The following is a 19687-nucleotide window of genomic DNA, read 5'->3' as shown; positions in this document are numbered from 1 at the left end:
GAAGCACACATCTGCTTGGTTGATAAAAGTTGTATTTAAATTCATACAGTCGCACCTGCTAGCAGAATGCAAGTTACAATCGAATCCAGTAAAATTCATGCTAATCAAACATTAAGTCATTACAAATGAAATTTTCCGTCATTTGATAAATTAGGTATTTATGCATTAAATCGTATGAGGGATTAAGTCCTGTAAAACTCATTTTTTGTGTGCATGGTAAATCGCGCAATCGTAAGCTTTGTGCTCGATTCGTCCGTTGTTAGAATTTGCTGGGCATTGACTTTAGAATCATAATTTCAGTAAATTTTCATGTATTAGCTTACAATTCCGGTATTGTTTCATACAAAAAGTTCACTTCAGAGAATTGTTTCATACAAAAAGTTAAGTAATTAAATATAAACAATGGTTTTTGAATGTATTGATGAAAATTTCGCACAGAAACATTCATAACAACAAAATTTAAAATGCTAATGTCAATTGAATTGCAAGAATTAATTACACAGATAAAAATATTTTGTGAATTTATATCTATTTTCATGCACATATTTGGAGCAGGCAATTAAACATAAAGTTACTTCACAATTATGTACGTTTCAATATAATTTAATCCCAAAACTAAGCGAATGAATGAAAGATACAGTTCTATTCATTGAAAATTCAATGCAATCCAGTTCAGTTTTGCATCGATGGTGGTTTTCAATTAAACTTTCGATTCAACCAATGTTTATTCCATGTTGCTAATGATTTACATATCGTGTAAATTTCATTATTTCTTTCTGTGTACTTAAGCAGAATTACTGGAATTTTAATATTCTGAGATGTGAATATTGTTAGAGTACATGTAATAATTTTCATTAAACTCAGTAGCAAGTTAGAGTAAAAAATTTAATGAAATGCTCAAGGATTACGCACCGGTTACTTCGAGAAAATTTATGCCAATATTTTTCCACCCGCAGGGTTCCAAAATCAACGGTGTCTGGACAGAGCTGGAAGGGGCCTGCATCGAGGAAGACATCCCGACGGCGACGCATTACGAGATGCGCGATCTGCAGGCCGACACCTACTACCGGATAGAACTGATGGCGCACAATGCCATCGGGTTCTCGAAGCCGGCTCACCTGCTGCTGAAGACTGCTCGAGGTGAGTCCAACAAATCCCTAGGCAGCTTATATAACGTATACCAGGCTGGATTTGGCTATCCACCTGCCACCGCTGGCAGCTTCGCATCCCAGCCTACGGATGTTTTACTGTTGTTTGTTTACTCTGTGTGTAGTTTTGTGTTCGTTTATCGCTTCTAATATTCACCACTATCGATAATATACGTGACTTAATCACCGACGTGTGAACAAGTATTGTAAGAACCGATAGGGAAAATGCAGGGTACTGTGCTGCCGTCTGGCAACACTGCTACTATTGAGAGAGAGAGCTTCAACGCAAACCTTCTTGCCGAGCTTGAGTGAAAATACATTCTATCGTTTTGTTGTATTGTTGCGCCTCACTATAATCGTTTTTGTTTTTTGTATATCTACACTTTCGGCTTGTTTTCTAATGTTTTGGATCCTTGCTTTGAGAATAATTGCTGCCAAATTTTTTTGATTCAATTCTGCTTTCCAGCTTGCCAGAATTTGTAGAGCTAAAGATTTATCCAATAATGTTTATTATTCGAAGTGCCTGGTGAGCAATAAAACTATCGAACATTAGTGTATTGGCAATCATTAAATCGGTATCAGTTAAAGAAAAATCGTCTGTTCAAAAGAATGTTGACAGCTAAAAACATATTTTAACACACGTACTAGCTTTTCGTACATAGAACACAACTTTAGTTTTTTCCTTCACTTAATTCATAAGTTTATCGTACGAAGAATTGTTACACATAGTAAACGCCTTTTTTTTCTTCAGTGTCAAAGAAGTCAGCGATAAAATGTTCATTTTGTAAGATTAGTTTGTAACTAGAATTTCCATTTTTGTCTTAATGTTAGATTTAATTTATTACTGTATAAGTATTGGTTAGGGAGGAAAAATACAGTTAAGTAATGCCACATAAGATACACGACTCATTTTTAATTGGTGATAAACATACAGAACGCAATAAACCTGACGTCAACTATTCGGACATCAACAAACAGAAAAACTGGCGTCTGCTTATCAATGCTAATTTCGAATGTCTCATACATTAATTGGAACATCCTCTAGAAAGCCAAAGCCACCCACACGTCCACCAATTGGTGTTCTTCTTAGAATCCTATAGTTTCCACATTGTGCTGTTTCCATTCAATTCACTTCAAACTGTACGACGCATTGATCATTTCCGGTTGATTTTATTTTTTTTTCTGGCAACCGTCTCGCTGTGTGATTTATTCGTTGCTTGTCCGCGCTGTCGGTTGACCTCTCAATTTGAATGTCTCATTATTCATCGTCGTCGCCCACTTGTCTCGTGATCTGATGATTATTATATAGGTTTTATTTTCGGTGTCTCCATGACCACCAAGTAGTAGAACGCGATCCCGCCCGAATCATTCGAATTCGTTTAATTCATTCATGGCATTCGTGGGTACGATTTTTTTTTCACACGGAATAAAATTCTCACTGTCGGTGGTTTCTGATGAATGCCATTGTTCCACAACTTTCCAATAGAAACAGAAGCTCATTCATAAAAAAATATGTTCCATATAAATATAACCTTATGGTAACAATACTGTCATCAGTTGCCATATTAACTGACTTTTTATATATTTTATGTTTCATTATTATTTTTCATTATTTCATCATTTCAATTAGCATGTGTAATCGGAATGGTCAATGAGCAGTCAAATGCGTCACCGACAGATCGAGATGTGATATGATGACTGAGCTCATTTTAATTAATTTCAATCAACCGGAAATGTCACATTTAATAGTCGGTTGCATTCATGCACAGCATCAGAATCATTTTGTGAAATCAACTGCTAGCGGTTTGGACATGTTTGAAAGAACAAATTGACATACCACAGGAAAGGAAACACGTGCGTTGCGGATCTTTCGTTTCTTGTGAAAGACTATGCATTAGACGAAGGTCATAATTTTTCCATGAACATCCGAACCAGTAAGCTATACATTAGATAAAGTGTCTTCTCATCCCGCAAAATTGACCACACAACATCACACTAAGGCAGGATTAATATCATTTTTTACCAAACTGCAACCTCACGATGCTCCCTTCGACGAGCTGTAATCGATATTCACACATCGCTTTCTCTCTCTCTCCCTCTATCTACTATCGGAAATAACTTCCCCGGAAAAAAAAGTCAACAATTTAGCATACAAATCAAAAACCTCATCAATCATTTTTCTCTAACCCTCGAACGGCATAGATATACAGACGAAAAATGATTTTAAAAAGCCTTTTTCTGATTCACTTGCTCACACCCGCACACTTTTTTAATAAAAAAACACAAACACCATCACCAATGCTTTTGACCCGAGAGGGAAAATTAGTTTTCCTCCACACGGCGGGTACTCTGTTGATCTTTGTTTTCCGTACGCATTTCGTTCATTCACTAACACGAAACTAGGCGCGATTCTGCCGACAGTTTTTCCGACCAATTTAACCAGTATTCAGTATGGATTTTCACGGTGTTCAGCTGATAAATTTAATCGCGTCGAACGAAAGGTAGAAACGGACCAAAGTTGGCGGTTTTATTCATCTGCTAGGCTTCTAGAAAACTATCGAAATCAAAACTGTTACTCGAATAATTGTATGTTGGCGTATTTATGGTGATAAAAACAGGTAGAAAACTAATTTCGATACATTTTGTCTTCGACTCGTCAGTGTATAACAGTTTATATTGAACCCCTTTGCTTCTTATCAGTTCAACTAAAACCGGTAAGCTAACGTAAAGCTCAAGCTGAATATGAGCTGCATATTTAAAAATTTGCACCGAAGCAAATCTACCAAAGTCTACCGACATGGCAAACGAATATTTATCATGTTTTCGAATAACGTTTTATTGAATTTCCAATTTGACGAAGCATTTGTTTGACGAGTTTCATAAAAATTATTGTAATCGTTTCCGATTTAAATCCTTAATCGATAATTTCGGGCTATAAACTCATTCAATTGAAATCGAATATACATGAGCGGCTCGTCTTAAGTGGCTAGCATCACACTCAACACACACACGCACGAATATTTCATTATTCCTTCCTTCAATTGAAAATGTTGTTCATCCATCAATATAACAATCAAATTTCAAAGCTACACCATTTAATTCACACTGTGAGTACCACTCCAATGAGTTCGTTCGAAATAATAGATGCAAGACTGTGAACAAACTTTCTTCTTCCTTTTTTTCTGGCTACGTCACCTCACTTGAGATGATGCCGGTTTTAACATAGCTTCGAAGCTAACTACCTCATTATTAGTTAGTTTTCGTTAAAAATCCGAAAAACTTTACATTCAACGAACTACCATTGATAGCCTCGATGTGTCACAACAACGAGCCAACAGAGCACGAATGAAATTCTTTCTATCCCATAAAATACTCGAAATTTCATCGCACTTTTCGTGGAACGACGGGTTCGCTCAACGAAAGTTTTATCTGAAATTTGCCTTTGTGGTGAAAAAAAGGAAATTTCAAGTAACCCTAATTGATTGCATTTTCGTTCAACCGTAATTAATACAACTTGAAGATTGCTTATCTTCACGAAAACTTTTTTTTTAAATTTGTTGAGCAAAAAATATATTATTCATAATATAAAAGCTATAATAATCAATCTAAATAATACTGTTGTGACAGATTTAGCCTAATAGATAAAACGATCGCTTTTTAAGGCAGCCTATTTGGTTACAAGTTCCAAATTGGCACTTAGAGGCAAAAAGTTTTTTTAATCTGAAAGGCGAAGAAGTTTAAATTCACGGCCGCTGAACTGCATACGATGCATACTAAGAGGGTCAGCAAGTGTGACAGTCATTTTTTATGTCTAGTTAAAGGATTTTTTTCGAAAATCCTCAAAATAAAGTAATTGTTTTACTACATATTTTATGAAAAATACGTTTAAACAATCTTTGGACATTTTTTCAAGTCATTACACAGAATATTTTCGGAGATACAGTGATGAAAACATAGAAAAGACTGTTATGTTTATCTGAAATCAAAAATCATTTGTGGTGCTTGAGGCTCTGTTTAGAACTGAAATAGAGGAAAAATTAATGGAAATTTTTTTTAAAGCTTCGAAAAAAAATCCAAATGTTTTCTCTTTTTTGGAATCTATATAAGCCCTAAATCAAATACTAATGAAACAATCTTAATATTTTAATTCATGTTTCAAATGTGCCGAATATGCAGTAGAAATTTGAACAAAAACAATCAAAAAGCAAAACGCATTCAAAAGTTTAGCGAACTAAACAAACTCCGTATACCTGCACGGTTTTTTTGTGCAAATAACTTTTCAACCACCTTCGATCTAAAAATAAAACATTTTACCCACGTTTTGTATACTCTTTTTGGGTGTAATTCATGAAAAATAAAAGCAAACGATCTGAGATACTAACTGATCCCCGTAAATCAATACTGACGATAGTTGAATAAAAAATAAAAATTTTCAAATACTGCACCATTACACACTTACAGACAATATGGCGGGACTAACGAGAGCATGAAATTACCCGGCCGCTGAACTACACCCGGCACTAACTAAATATAGCATTTCAATGGAAAGAAAATATCAAATAGTAATTTGAGATATGGATATTAGATTCTTAGAAAACCCGAATCATTGAATTTCCTCCTGGTTGAAAAGTTCGAGTGCATTTTTGAACCGGCGCCTAAACCAAATCGGCCAATAAGCCACAATCGCTATTGAATAGATTAGACCACATTTTCCCCTGTTTATAAGAACCAAACGAATAATTATGGACCCAGTTCTCAGTTAATTAGCATGAATGACAGTTTTTAGTTGCACCACGAATGCTACTTTCGATATGAATGTGATTACAAGATAACAATGCTGCTACTGCTGCTAGTAACAAATTGTATAAAACCGTTGAAAAGCGGGACTGAGTTATTAATCTCACACTGCTGAAAATTTAATCATTAATTGCTAATCATATTTTTAATGTGAGGGCAAATGTTGAAAAGGCGTTCCATAATCATAAAGTCAGAAGTATTCACGTTAAAATATGAATCATAGAGAACAGACATCCAAGTTACAACAAACTTTTTTTGAAATTCTGTGAAAAGCATACAAGTGAAAATTCGTTAAAATTCACCGTTCCGAATGATTTTGCACGCATGAATTACCATTGCATAGTGATGCGGAACGGAAAATTAGCGAGACAAAAATATTTTCGCTATTAAATATAATTTTTTTGTGGTTAGAGTATTTTTAAAGAACTTTCCTGAGAAAGTCATATTCCTACCTCTTTATTTGATCGAGTTATATCAATTTTTCGGAGTAAAGTAGGGTGGCTCTAAAAACATTACCTTTTTTGTTCAAACTTTTTGATGAACAGTTTTACGAAAAAACCGTCTTCCAAAAATTTGTCGAGTTAATTATTGTGCACAATTTTGCTCAACTAACATTTTCAATATAAGTTACCATTCTAAAATTATGGTTGTTTTTTGGTCAAAAACTAATCAACCTTCCAGTATAAATATTCAACAGATGCCAGATCAATAAAATCTAATCTCATACGGTTCCTTTGAATTAGTGTTCAAATTGTTTTACAAAAAATTGAAAAAGTCATATAACTCTTGAACGCCAAAACGTAGCAACATACTATCTTAAGCAAAACGATGATTTCTAATGTGCCTTATAAGTGTCTCATACATATTTTTTTTCGAAAAATGATAAACAAGAAAAGTACAGCCGAAATAATATAATAATTTTTAAATTAATTCAAGAAAATTAGAATTCAGATTAAAATCCTAACATAGACCACCCTAATGATCTTTTACACCAAAAGATGCGCCAGTTGAATACATACGACTTTTGCGAAGACACTAACTACAAAAAAATAATATTTAATAGCGAAAATATTTTTGTCTCGCTAATTTCCCGTTTTGGATCACTGTGCATTGTGTGGAAGTTCGAAAGCAAGTGCCTATAAGCGACTGCTGGACTGCTTGATGCACCTTTATAGACTTGTTGCTACTTGGTAATCAATTTCCAAAAAGACCTTTAAAATCTTATACACACATTGAAAATTTTACATCTGTTTTCAGCGATTTTGTTGAATAATACGATCAAGTGATCACCTTTCATTCAAGGTAATTGAGATAGTTCGATTCAAGTTGCACAGTACCATAGTAGTACAAAAGACAGTTCTATACGCCTGCTTTGAAAAATGCTTTAAAGTTTCCATCCAGAAACGATGCAAATTTACGGATTTATAAAGATACACACCTCTTATTTTCCAACTCTGGTTCAACATTTTTTACCAACGACAGTTTTACGCTTGAATCTTTCAATGCCAAATCAGAAGCTACCAACGAACGTTCGATGCTTCATTTTTGACAGATTGTACTGCATTGAACTCGTATAACAAACAGTATTGTTGGAAACAGAAGTGTGAAAAAAAGTGTGAGTATCGACGGCAAAAACGCTCCTTTCGTTCCGCTCATAAGCATTATCAAGCTGAACACCGTGAATTGTTTAGCAGAATAAGCAATCGAAAGCGAAGATAAATACAAAACAATCTTCCTTGTCGTTCTCTTGTTCTCTTTTTTTCTCTCAATATCTTTTCAATTGTGCTCGTCTAGGAAATTATTACTACGGTAAGGGTATTTCTAACGACATCCCATGGCGATCCATCATAGCGGGATGGATGTTGATAGCCACATTTAATTCAATCCATCATCGGCGATCGTAAAAGTCACTGAGTGTGTTGCCTGTGTGTGTCCTGGTCCTGCCGCTGTGTCGCGTCCACCCTACAGGAAACTAACAGCAAACAACTGCCTGGAAAGATATCTGTGAGAAAATGTATTTTTTCCCGGTTTGTGTTCGTCCTGGCCTCGAACCACCGTAATAAGCGACATCCTGAAGAAGCGCACAAAAAAATCAAATCAAGCAGGGGTAAAAACGCAAATAACCGAACCGACCTGTTTTTTTTCTATCTCAGTTTATCACAGTCAGCAAAAGGAGAAACTATCACGAGCGAAATCAATAACGAAACGTTTTTTTTATGCCAAAAAATGTGTTCAGATTGAGTGGGCGAATAAATTGCGATCAATCGTTAGTAGTAGCATAGTACAGGCACATTTCCATTTTCCTCAAATTTAGTTTTAGCAGACAGGGTGAAAACGATGCAGGCAAAACTGGTCCACCAAAAAACGGAACCATTGGAGGGTAGAAAATCGAAAATCTATAGAAAATTGACGACGAAATGAGGTAAACTACAGCGCCTACACGAATGCGCTATCGCAAGCGGTGGCCACGACCGTAAATGAGGCGGAAATAAGTCCTGTGGAAGTGGAATGCAAATTACTGGAATAATTTAATTTTCCTTCTTCTTTTCCGCGGTTCACAGTAAAGTATATTGTTTTCGGAATATTTGGTGCTTCCACGCGATCGAGAATTCCGTAATGCGAACGGAGAATTCGCGTCCGTTACGTCCGATAGGCTCGCGATCGTAAATCTCAGCTCGCCAAGATAAGTTTTTTTTTCTCGGAAGCATAGCACAGAAAAAAAATTACCTGAAGAAGAGGGTGGTTAAATATTTCACCAGTTCCAATTACAAGCAGCCCCTTCCGGGTCGAAGCATGTTGACTTCGATAAGGAATTTCAAGCAATTTCTGTCGCTGTCATTAATTAAGGGCTTTTCCAACAGGACATGGTTCTGGCAGTTTTATCACCGGTCGTAAGTTAGTTAAATTGAAAACCAATGAATTATAACATTTGTTAGTCCTCTTTAAAGAACCCATTGTTACGAGACAATCGGTGAGTTATCAGTTGTATATTCTATAGATTGATTGAATTTGGTACGTTTGATATGGTTCTAAAAGAAAGCAGCATAAATCGATTTGAAAAAAATACAATAAGTTTCTTCAAAACACTGTCATGACTTTTTTTACTGAACATCAAATAGAATATTCTCAAATCAGATTTTAAACCAATATGTGAATATGACGACAATCGATCTGTTTTTTCGACGGAAAATAAATGTTAAACTAGTGCTTGAAATCCTCCAATTGTTTAGGGATGCTTCGAGGAAACAACATCTATTCAAACTTGAATTTTTGATAAAATTTGAGAATATATTTTTTTAAAGTAAGTTCACAGTAAATTTACTTACTATCTCAATGATTTTCGAACAATTATTTAAACTGAAGAACGAACCGGCATTGAATTTCGGCAAGAGCGTTTTAATAAAAAAAAACCTTTGTTAATCCACCTAGTGCTGTAATGATGCCTTTCTCATATTACTTATATTTTCATAAACATCACTAGAAGATTCAAGACCTCAAGATTTTTTCATCCAAACTTGATTAAAATCAAAACCGATGCGTTTTGGGCTTACATCGTTTTGTATGCCAGTTTGAAAGTATTGATACTCTACACTATCTAATCTCGGAATCGAATGTCGAATCTGGATGAGATTGCACAGTATCTTTTAAGACGATGAGAGCTTTAATTTGTATCATAATTTGTGAAAATCGGTTCAACCGTTGCTGATAAGTCGAAGTGAGTTCCGTTTTTGAAGCTTTTCTCCATTATTACCGATGCTTTCGGAAGCGGAAACTGGGAACAAAGTACATTTATATATCGATTTACTAACACGGTTTGCCAACAAGATGAAACTACCAGTAAGTTTAATAAAAATTTGCACCTCGTTCTGCCATCACTTGTGAATAAGTATCTGGATGACCTTTTCGGGAACTTTTTAAAGAATTTAGAGACCTTTTATTTTCATCTTAGTTTGTAAAAATCGGTTAAGAAATATCCGAGAAAATTGAGTGCACATTTTCTCATAGATTGGCACATATCGCTCTGTAATTCCAGAATCGGAAGTCGGACCAGGACTAAACTCAATAGCAGTCTATGGAACCATAAGACCTTTCGTTTGAATCTAAGTTCGACAAAATCGGTTCAGCCATCTCTGAGAAATGGAGTAACATTATTTGTCGCATACAAACATACATACACAGAAATTTTGTGATCTCTACGAATTGAGTTGAATGGTATATGACACTCGGCCCTCCGGGCTTCCGTTCAAAAGTCGGTTTTCGCAGTGATTGCATAGCCTTTCTATATGAGAAAGACAAAAAAAAAGCAGTATTCGGTTAGTGCTAAGTCTGGATTATAAAGTGGGTAAAGCAGAATTATTATTGTTGGCCGGAGTCAAAACATGTGGCCAAGCGTTGTTCTGAAAACAATTTTCGGAAAAGTTTTGCAATCACTGTGAGGGCCAAGTGTCATATACCATTTGAACTAGTTTGTCGAGAAAGCAAAATATTTATGTGTTTTTTAGGTTATCCAATCGCCATTTTCTGGTTTCGAAAATACCGGAACGCTCTTCGATTTCTTAGAGATGGTAAGAACAATTTTCGTAAACTAAAATTCAAATTAAATGTATTACAGTACTATAGTCCTGAACTCCTGATAATAAATATAAGACCACTCATGAATTTCAAGACAGAACAAAGATGAAGTATGTTTGGCTTTGTTCTACTTAATGACATTAGATAGCAGAATAATAGTATTATGCTCCCTTACTACATCGGAACGTTTTGTTGTCTGAAAATACGATTTGACCGAGTGTTGCCAGTTCGATTTCTTCCTAAAACTAACGAATAGCACTTGCTAGTTCTGGTAGTATTGAAAATTGTCGATTATCGTTGTAAACTTATCAAACCATTGTATCCAAGAGGATACTGGTAGCAAACCAGCTTCAAAAACATTTAAAAATTTCGAACTTTTCATTTTGTGCGACACGAATTGAAATTTCAGTTTGGCGATTGTACCCAATAGACCCACAAACCTTCACAGATTCTTCGCCTAATTTTTCTCCAAGAAATGGCGTGGTTCCTTACGAGGATCGCGCCGATAGCCATTAAATCCATCTGGTCCGTCCTGGTTGAACTTCGTTCCGTCCGAGAATCCGTAAAAAGTTTAAATGCATGTTTTTCTTCAGTATTGAAGAACGAGAATTGTATGCTATATTGGCAACTTGACGAGTAATAGTATGATGCTCCATTACTACATCCCTATCTGAAAGATTTCTTTTACGTCCTGTACTATGTTTTAAGCCATACTTTATCGAATTTTTTGGAAAATTTAATTTATTCCATTATTGTCCATCAATTGACATCGTTCGCTTAAGGTGGTTTCATTAAAGATTGAATGTAAACCAAGTTCACTTGTGTTGGTAATTTGTATATTAATCACGTTTTATTTGGTACGTATGTTATATGTATTATAAATGCAGAGCAGTTTATCAAAGTATCTTGCAAAAATGAGATTTTTTTCTTTTTTAGCAATAATTTATTCTGTAACGAAAGTTAGGCTTAACTTTTGTGGATGAAATATCAGTTTTGATCAATTTTTCACCAACGCTTGATGGAAAATTGCTTACATTTTATGAATGTAAATTTTAATTCCCTAATAAAGAAGTTAGCTACACTGCTTCAATGCGTTTGTATTAGATCGCGCTACACAGAATAAACAAATACAAATATTTTCTGTTTAAAAGCAGTTTTTCGGAAAAATAAATAGTTTTACGACAACCTTCCATATCTATTGCCTTTCGCATGTTAAATTAAAGGTTCCTATTTTGCGGGATTACTAATAGAAGGTACATAAGTCTTTATTTCGCAATAATTTCTGCAAGAGAAAATCCATACAGGCATCCATTCGTTGCTAATCAAAAGTGTTAGTGGGAGTAGCTGAAACTGAAATAATTTTTCTCGAGCAGTTTTCAGAAAAAAGGAAGAGTTTTAGACTAAGATTATCGCTTTTCTTGAATTGAAATTGTAAGTAGAATGAACTGATTTGCTTATTTTTCAACCATATGGAAGATTTATCGATTAAAATCAGGAAAAGAAGCGCAGGAATTTGTTTTTACGCACGTGTGCCAAGTGTTTTGCTCCTTAAAATCTTGCGAAAACTTAAAAATCGTGAGTGGTCTTATATTTGTGAAAAGGAGTGTATACGCAAATGCTAAATTTTATACGGATCCGACTTCCGGTTCCGGTATTAAAAAAATGACGAATGGTAAAAAAATCAATCTGTCACATAGAGTGACGATGCAAAGATCGTAAAACCTGAACCGTTTTCAAGTACATCGGTCCTCAACAGGATTTTCGGTTTTAGAAACACAGGAAATACTAATCAAATATTTCAAAATGGAACTCACTCGGATTTCTCAGAGATGGCTACATGATTTTTTGCAAACTTAGATTTAAATGAAACGTATTATGGTCTCATATAAAGTTGTTGAATGTCAGCTTATTCCGTAATTAACTTTCTAACTGTTGTTAAGGGCTACAATACGTGAAATATCTTCGAAATTGGACTCTAAACAAACCCAATTTATGGATCATGTTAGCTGCTTGTCAATAGAACTGACATCGTCTATACCGACTCCCATACTGCAATAATATTTGGAAAATGAAACCATTCTTTTTTAATTTGATTTAATCTTGAATTATTTGGAATAATTGCTTTTAAAGCAGCCATGCAGCTTGAAAAATGAATTCGTTCACCAAAAAACAGAAGATTCAACTGCACGCCACTCGGAATCGTGCAGATTTTTGCTGGAAATATATTACAGCATCTACCTAGTGGTTGAGGTGGATCTAATATCTTTCCACGACCAGTATTGATACCGTCTCTGCCACCGAGACCCGTTCGTGTAATAAACTAAGTGATCATCAACCTTTATAAAAATCCTCACCAGGCAGTGATGCAATGTCATCAATAGTAAGTCCAACGATGGTAGCATAAATATCGATCGAGTTTCGAGCTCAGACATACCAGGTACATAAGCTTGAAATAATCACCAAAGAGTCGAAGTTCTGCTCTTGATGATTTTTTTCATGTAGTATGTTCTACCTTTTTGAAATCCGTCAACAAGATTCAGCGTGGTATGAAGCGTGGTTTGTTGTTAACTGAATGTTTATACTTTAAATAAGACAAATTTTGTGTCTAAAATCCGCTGTCGAATCCCATCGAATGCTTGAGCAGGCTTTATTCCCTCATGCTCTATTGGATGCAGTATTCAAGAGATGGTTTCAATACTTCAAAAGTGGTAATTTTGAGCTTGAGCTTGAGCGACCACCCCTGGTTGCTACTCCGTTACTGATCGGGATTAGCTGAAATTGTACAGGGAGTTTGTAGATGATCCGACCTGGGACTGGTAAATCATCCTTCCATGTACATCTTCTGGTAACCCCAGAATTTTCTTGATCAGTACCGGCGCCGGCCAGGCCCGAACGTAGATCATCTAAGGAATGGGAAGGAATATTAGTCCAACACTTGTTGTTACTAGAGGCCGTATATACTACTGCGCATTCCACAAGTGTCAAGGGAGAAGGATATTTGTTAGTAAAAATTTCAGTATTGGTATTATTCGCGCGCGACTCAGTATGTTCCGGTTTCAAGATGCTCGCATTCACCACTAAACCCACTGACTTCCCGAGTGAACGTTTCAACAATATCCTATGTGGAAGTTCCGAGAAGTCTTGATTCACAGCAAACTCCAAAACAATTGACTGAGGCGTTCCGCAACCAGCAATTTTCGACCAGCTTGAGAGCTATGGAAACAGTGCACAAGATGGTAAAATGGGTACCACGTGGATAGAACTAGAAAAACGTAGAACGATTCGTAAAATGATACTGAAAAGATACAACAGTTCAAAAGGAAATAATTTTTGCATCGTACAGCGAATGAAAATTGGATTGATTTTGTGGATTCTGTGCGCTATCAAATCATGGGATAATCCAGTCCAAATTGCTTCGGCTAGATGACAATACTCTGTATTTGGTGGAATCAGCTTAACGTTATCTTTTTTGAGCTGCTGAAACCGAGTGAGACGTGTAATACTTAACGTTACAATAACAAAGTGATAGTCTTCCATGGCAATGCTCCGTTTCTTTCTTCGGATCCGTGGGTCCGTGAGCATATAGATGAGTCCCAATTGGAAGTACTATCGCTTTTTATTTTATTATTTTAGCCGCGCATATCCTTACTATCTTATTCTCGATTTTTTCATTGCACTTAATCAACCAACAGAAGATAATTGCTATTCGATGACCAAGTTCGTGTCAGTTTTTTTCCGCCATAATTTTTCTTATTCAAGAGAACCATATCAAACATTATCCCAAAACTAACAGCGAAAAATCAAAAAACATTAACTCATGCCTTCTTCGAAGCAATGTTCAATATATATCTTATTTTTCGTTATAAGTTTTATAAATCGGATCAGCTGATCGGCCTGACAGGAAAGTAATCGAATTTATCTGTACATCTGTCATGGTTTCCATGCGAAGATATTTTGTTGTGAAGTTTTACCCGAACGAAGATTTTCACTACATATAATAGGTAGGTAGACAAGCCAATTAGAACTAAATCAACCTTTCAGCTAAATGCTAGAGTTACTAATAGTTTAAATAATGACGTAAGGTGAAGGTTTAATGATGGTTTTATTGAATGTTGGTAAAGATAGAAAGGTAGAATTCGGAACAAGGTTATATATACTGTTAGATTGTGATGTACTAAAAGATCGAAAGAAAGCTGAAAATTTGTCTCAATTTGTGGTTACCATCAAGACTGTAATATCCCTCAAAAGTAGTTTTGTACAAAACTAAATTTGCATAACAATAACCAAAAGGGATTCTACGTGTAAATGTTTAAACTAACATGAGATGAAATAAACATAATGAAACAATCTGTTTGTAAGATTTTATGCTCCTATCGAATTAAAAAGTGATGTCGAGCAAACTAGTTACCAACGGATATCTCTTCCAATAATGTACATATTGATGTGACGATAGAATAATAGACAATTGTTGTAAATATCATACTACATCCCAGTTATATTGAAGCAGGTTCCGAAGTACGAAAACACATAACCACATGTACAAACACAAACACAATCATCCGCACGAACTCAAACACAAATACATCGACCGACGATTTAGTTGATCGTTAAACTTTTGTTCTGTTTGCTTTGTGTAGCTTTAAACTATTTCGTTTGATAAATTTTGCATAATCTATCATAAACCATGTTACTTTTTTTCATGTTGAAATTGCACCCTAAAGTGTTATTCAGTCCCCCATCCAGAGGGCGGGGATCAGAAAATAACACTTTCTTTGGCAATGGTTTCGTAATTAATCGACAGGCCGCAATAATAAACAATGAACTCCCGGTAATAATCCTCTCACAGTATATGATCGAATTTTTGTATGTGGTTTCTGTTTACACGTTACTTTTTTCACTTCAGCCTGTATAAATTATGGATCGATATCCATTTGATTGGATATTATTTGGAAAGTTCCTGAAACTTGTGTGGTGTCTGTCAGCTGTGGTTTTTCGTTGAGCTTGTGGCTATGGGAAACAGAAACCACCCAATGGAAAATGATTGGCCGAATGTTGAAATTGTTGGGTGTTGGGGCATTCCGCAACTGCACAACGATGCATCGTTTCGACACCGAACGCAATGATAGAATGTATGAATCGAGTGGCTCTGGAGAGGATATTCACGCTATCCCAGCACCTGTTAATTGACCAACATAAATTTTCATTTTGCGTTGACAGGAAAATTAATTCCAGAGAAAGGCAATTGTCTGAGTGTCAGATGGTTGGAAGAAAAAGCTTTGCAATTTGGTATGAAAAGATATTTATATGTGTTGTTTCATTTGGAAATGTTAGTCTTCTCTGGAAAAAAATCTATATGAATTTAATTTACAGTCATTAAATATGATACGCACTATGATAAGTTGGAACCCGTATCAGCAAGTGAATAATTATCCAGAGCTTATATTTTTTACCAATATCCAATGAAAAACAGCTCGAAAAAAGACTCAAACAGTGAAAATGAAGATTTGCAGAAAAACTAGTCATGAAATACAGTTCATCAAGAAGTCCGTTTTTGTGCTGACTGTGCAACGACCAAAGCGTCTTACAGTCAGTATTGCCACTGTGGTACATTTCACACACAATCACCTATCATAACTACTGTTGCTGCGATGATATCCATCGTTCTTTGATGGCACTGATTGAATCGTGTGAAGAGTTGCTAGCGAGCGTTCTTTGATACAATAAAAGCCATCCTTGCCCATATCATTAGTAAAGCCGCAAAATTATTTTGCCGATTACTCGAATTTCCATCAACGTATTTTAATAAAATCGACTACAATATCTTTCTACCGGAAGGCTCAGGTCTTAATAATATAGTGTAAGTTACTTACTTGTCCCCGGATTGGCGATTCAATGCATACGGCGCTGGTCTTACAAACCAGTTGTCGTATGTTCGAGTTCCGGCCTGGACTTTGCTTTTAGGTTACTCAAACGCAATATTATGAATAAGTCTCATCGGCATCATCCAAAAGATTAATTTAAAATATCTCTCCGACAACTGCCGAAACCTTATGCTATTGTTGAATCTTTGAATGAGGACCAAATTTAACAGCAGTGCATAGTTTCACGTCAAGTTTATCAAACTGAGTGAAAAAAAATTCTCCACACAAGTGTACAATTAAAACATCAAATGAAAACTAATGCCGTTTGATGTTCAAGGTTTCTGACTAACTGGAAGTGGGTGAAATCATTGGAGAGTGCAGCAGCGATTAATCCATTTGTTTGCTACATGAAACGTAATCATCTAATTATGCATAGAAATCACTGGTTTAGAGACGAGAAGACTAAGTTACACATGGGAACGTAATACCAAGGTTAGCTGAATGCCATACTAGGAAACATAATCTGATTACAGAGTGGAGGAAAATAAGCGAATACTTTTGTCCAACCAACTTTGGCCCACCCACAACTGCGTTTTATGGCGATTTCTGCTGCAGCTTTTACAGTTTTCCGGGTCATATAATTCCAACGGGAAAGCACAGCTTGTATTATTTTTTAACAGTAATTAAATGTTGGCAAAAATTATATCCAGCCATCTGTAGAAGCATTATTTTTTTTCTCTTTGGACGGAGGAAGGAACTGCAACCATTTCTTCATTCTAACGTGAGAAGCCAAAATACGTGCTGCATACTTTGAAACGATTGAAGATTTTACTCGTAGAACTACAGTTTGCAGAAACAGCAGTCCGCTTCGTGTCTTTTATATTTCGAGTTTCATTTTGTCATTTTCCGTTATTCAATTACCCTCATGCTTGGAACAGTTCAACTTTAATGTAAGTTCAGCACCATTATACACTTGTAGTTTAACTATCAATTAGCACGATTCCAATGTCGAAGAGTGCCCCCTGTGACCGTCTTACGATTGGGGACTATGGTGATGATACTGAAGCTACGATCGGTACTGACAAACCATCAGTGATAACAGTTTCGAAACAAACTTTTGCTCCTGTCCGAGGATGTCACCGCAGGTCCGCTGGGGTGATGCTTCAAACAAATGAACAAGTAATCAAAAACCACATCAACACAAATCTGATCATTTCCAATCTAAGACCGAAAAGTGGCGTCTAAACGGCAACGTAACTGAATCCCGGGCTGGGGAAAAACGGTATAAGAGAGCATAAATTGAATGGAAGCGCCGTGCTTCACAGTGTGACAAATTTATGAGGCGCAGCATCTGGAGTTAAGTTATTTTTTTCTCTCGTAGCTTCACTCTGTAACATCCTGTTTTCAGAACAAGTTTCTCAGCCGAAATAGTTTGTCGGACAAATTGTTACTGTGCAGCTGGAGAACGATCGGAAGCAAAGTTTTGAAATTGATTGTATCACATGACTGCACGTTTAGCGTTTCTCTGTACTCGCCTTGGTAGTGCCGGATAGTGCAGTGTTCGACACGAAAGTTTCAATTGGTTTTGCCGGTATCATTGCATTATTGGTTCGATTTAATTAACAAGTCTGCTGTAAATGCTTTTGCATAATTTGTGATTTAATAAAATGAAAAAAAGTTTTTTTTTTGAGGGGGCGCGTGGTATTTCTGGAGGACGAAAAACCGAGCGTCGCATTTTCTTTTATTTGACGAGAATTTCAAAGAAAAATTTTTTTTCCTGATTTTTCTAGTTTTTTTCTTCAAGATATGTTTATGAGGGCGCGTTACGTTAGTTCTATAATGCCAAGGGCATTTCACTACAACTATTTCAAACAGGGATAATTTAGTATTAGGAAATCTAACCTTCAGCTGGTGTCCGACCGTGACTGGTGGATGGGATCGTGAGGTCCAGGTGAAGTTGATACGTTTTGATAGTGACTGCAAGCTTCTTTTTATGTGTGTCCTCGGTGACGTTGATACGTTTTGATAGTGACTGCAAGCTTCTTTTTATGTGTGTCTGCGGGAAACATTCCCGGCTCAATAAGACCCCCCGCATTTTGTTCATCGACTAGAGCGGCTCTTCTTGAGCTCTAAATTTTGTGGAAGGGAAGGAAGGAAACAGTGAGAAGTAAACGTTATAGCAAACGGGATAGTAAAAAGGTAAGGAAGCTAAATGACTGTCGTCAAAAAGATCTTCTTAGTTGACATTGAACATGTTCACATGGAAGTAGATGATAGACTTCAAACTGATAAAAATTATGTGCGAATGAATGTTCACAACCAATGAAAGCCCAATTCGGTGGCTCATCCGTTAGCAAACAGTTCATCTTGATTTAAAAGTCGATACATCGAATATTTTTTCAAGCAATTTCCTAATGCAAGACAACAACCTTTTTTTTGTAATAAAATTTTTATTCTGGCCTTTTTGCGTAAAAGCTTTACGTGGCCGATTGGCTTACATTTTTGTTACATAAACTTTTTTTTTGCTTTTGGATCTCGTTGTCACCTTTTTTCCAGGGGGAGATGAGTTTCCATTCATCATCATCATTCTCATCATCCATTGCTTCATCGTCGGTGTTGTGTGTGATTTCTGTTTTCTTTTCGTTGTCCTTGTTGATCGTAGTCTTGGGCTCGTTGAGAGTTGCTGTAGATGCGCCTTGTTGTACATTGGTTGCAGTTGCTGGTTGGTTGAAGGGTAAGTTGCTAACTGAAGCTGGTGTACTTTGTTCTATAGGGGATACGTTGGATGGTTTCGTTGAAGGGGATGCTTCATTGTTGTTGGTGGCTGTAACGGGTGTACTGGGGTTGCTTGGGGTTGGTGTGAAGGAAGCGCCGTTGTCCTTTGGTGTAGTTGTCTCCTTGTCCAGTTCATCACATGGCTTATCGTATTGACATGTAGCCATCTGATTGTCATAGGTAACAAGTGATTTGCACGGAATTCTTGTATCTTGACCGAAAATCACATAAGAAGGTATAAGCCTCTTCAAGTGTATGCATAACAAACGTACGCCATTTAGAATACCGGGGAAAAAGTTCTTCCACTTTTCTTTTTCGATAGAGAGAATCTCTCGGTATTGGGACATAGTTTTGCGAATATAAAAATCGGTGACGCTTGAGGAAAGATCATGCACACGCACTTCTATAGCACCATCTTCCATATATACTGGAATGTTGTACTTAATATAATAATACTCGTGCTCCACATAGTGCACATTGTTATTGTCTTTTGCGAATTGAATTGCATCCAACTCTTTATAAAACTGGATATAA

At 36.2% G+C, this 19687-nt stretch overlaps 1 protein-coding gene across 7 annotated transcripts in view; it reads left to right on the top strand.

Moving 5' to 3' along the window:
* Positions 1–19687, top strand: part of LOC131430086 (fasciclin-2) — a 249010-nt gene that overhangs the window by 199152 nt on the left and 30171 nt on the right. For 6 of the 7 annotated variants that reach the window (XM_058594743.1, XM_058594739.1, XM_058594738.1 and 3 more), the window contains one exon: positions 957–1140. In XM_058594743.1, the coding sequence (XP_058450726.1) occupies positions 957–1140 (184 nt within the window). Of the gene's footprint in view, positions 1–956; positions 1141–7739; positions 8074–19687 lie in introns of those variants that run through there. The other variant, XM_058594745.1, reaches the window with a different exon arrangement.

This window comes from Malaya genurostris, chromosome 2 (assembly GCF_030247185.1).
Source record: "Malaya genurostris strain Urasoe2022 chromosome 2, Malgen_1.1, whole genome shotgun sequence".
Lineage (NCBI taxonomy): Eukaryota > Metazoa > Arthropoda > Insecta > Diptera > Culicidae > Malaya > Malaya genurostris.
Note: the sequence above shows the minus strand (reverse complement) of the source record. Positions and strands in the feature narration are given on the sequence as shown.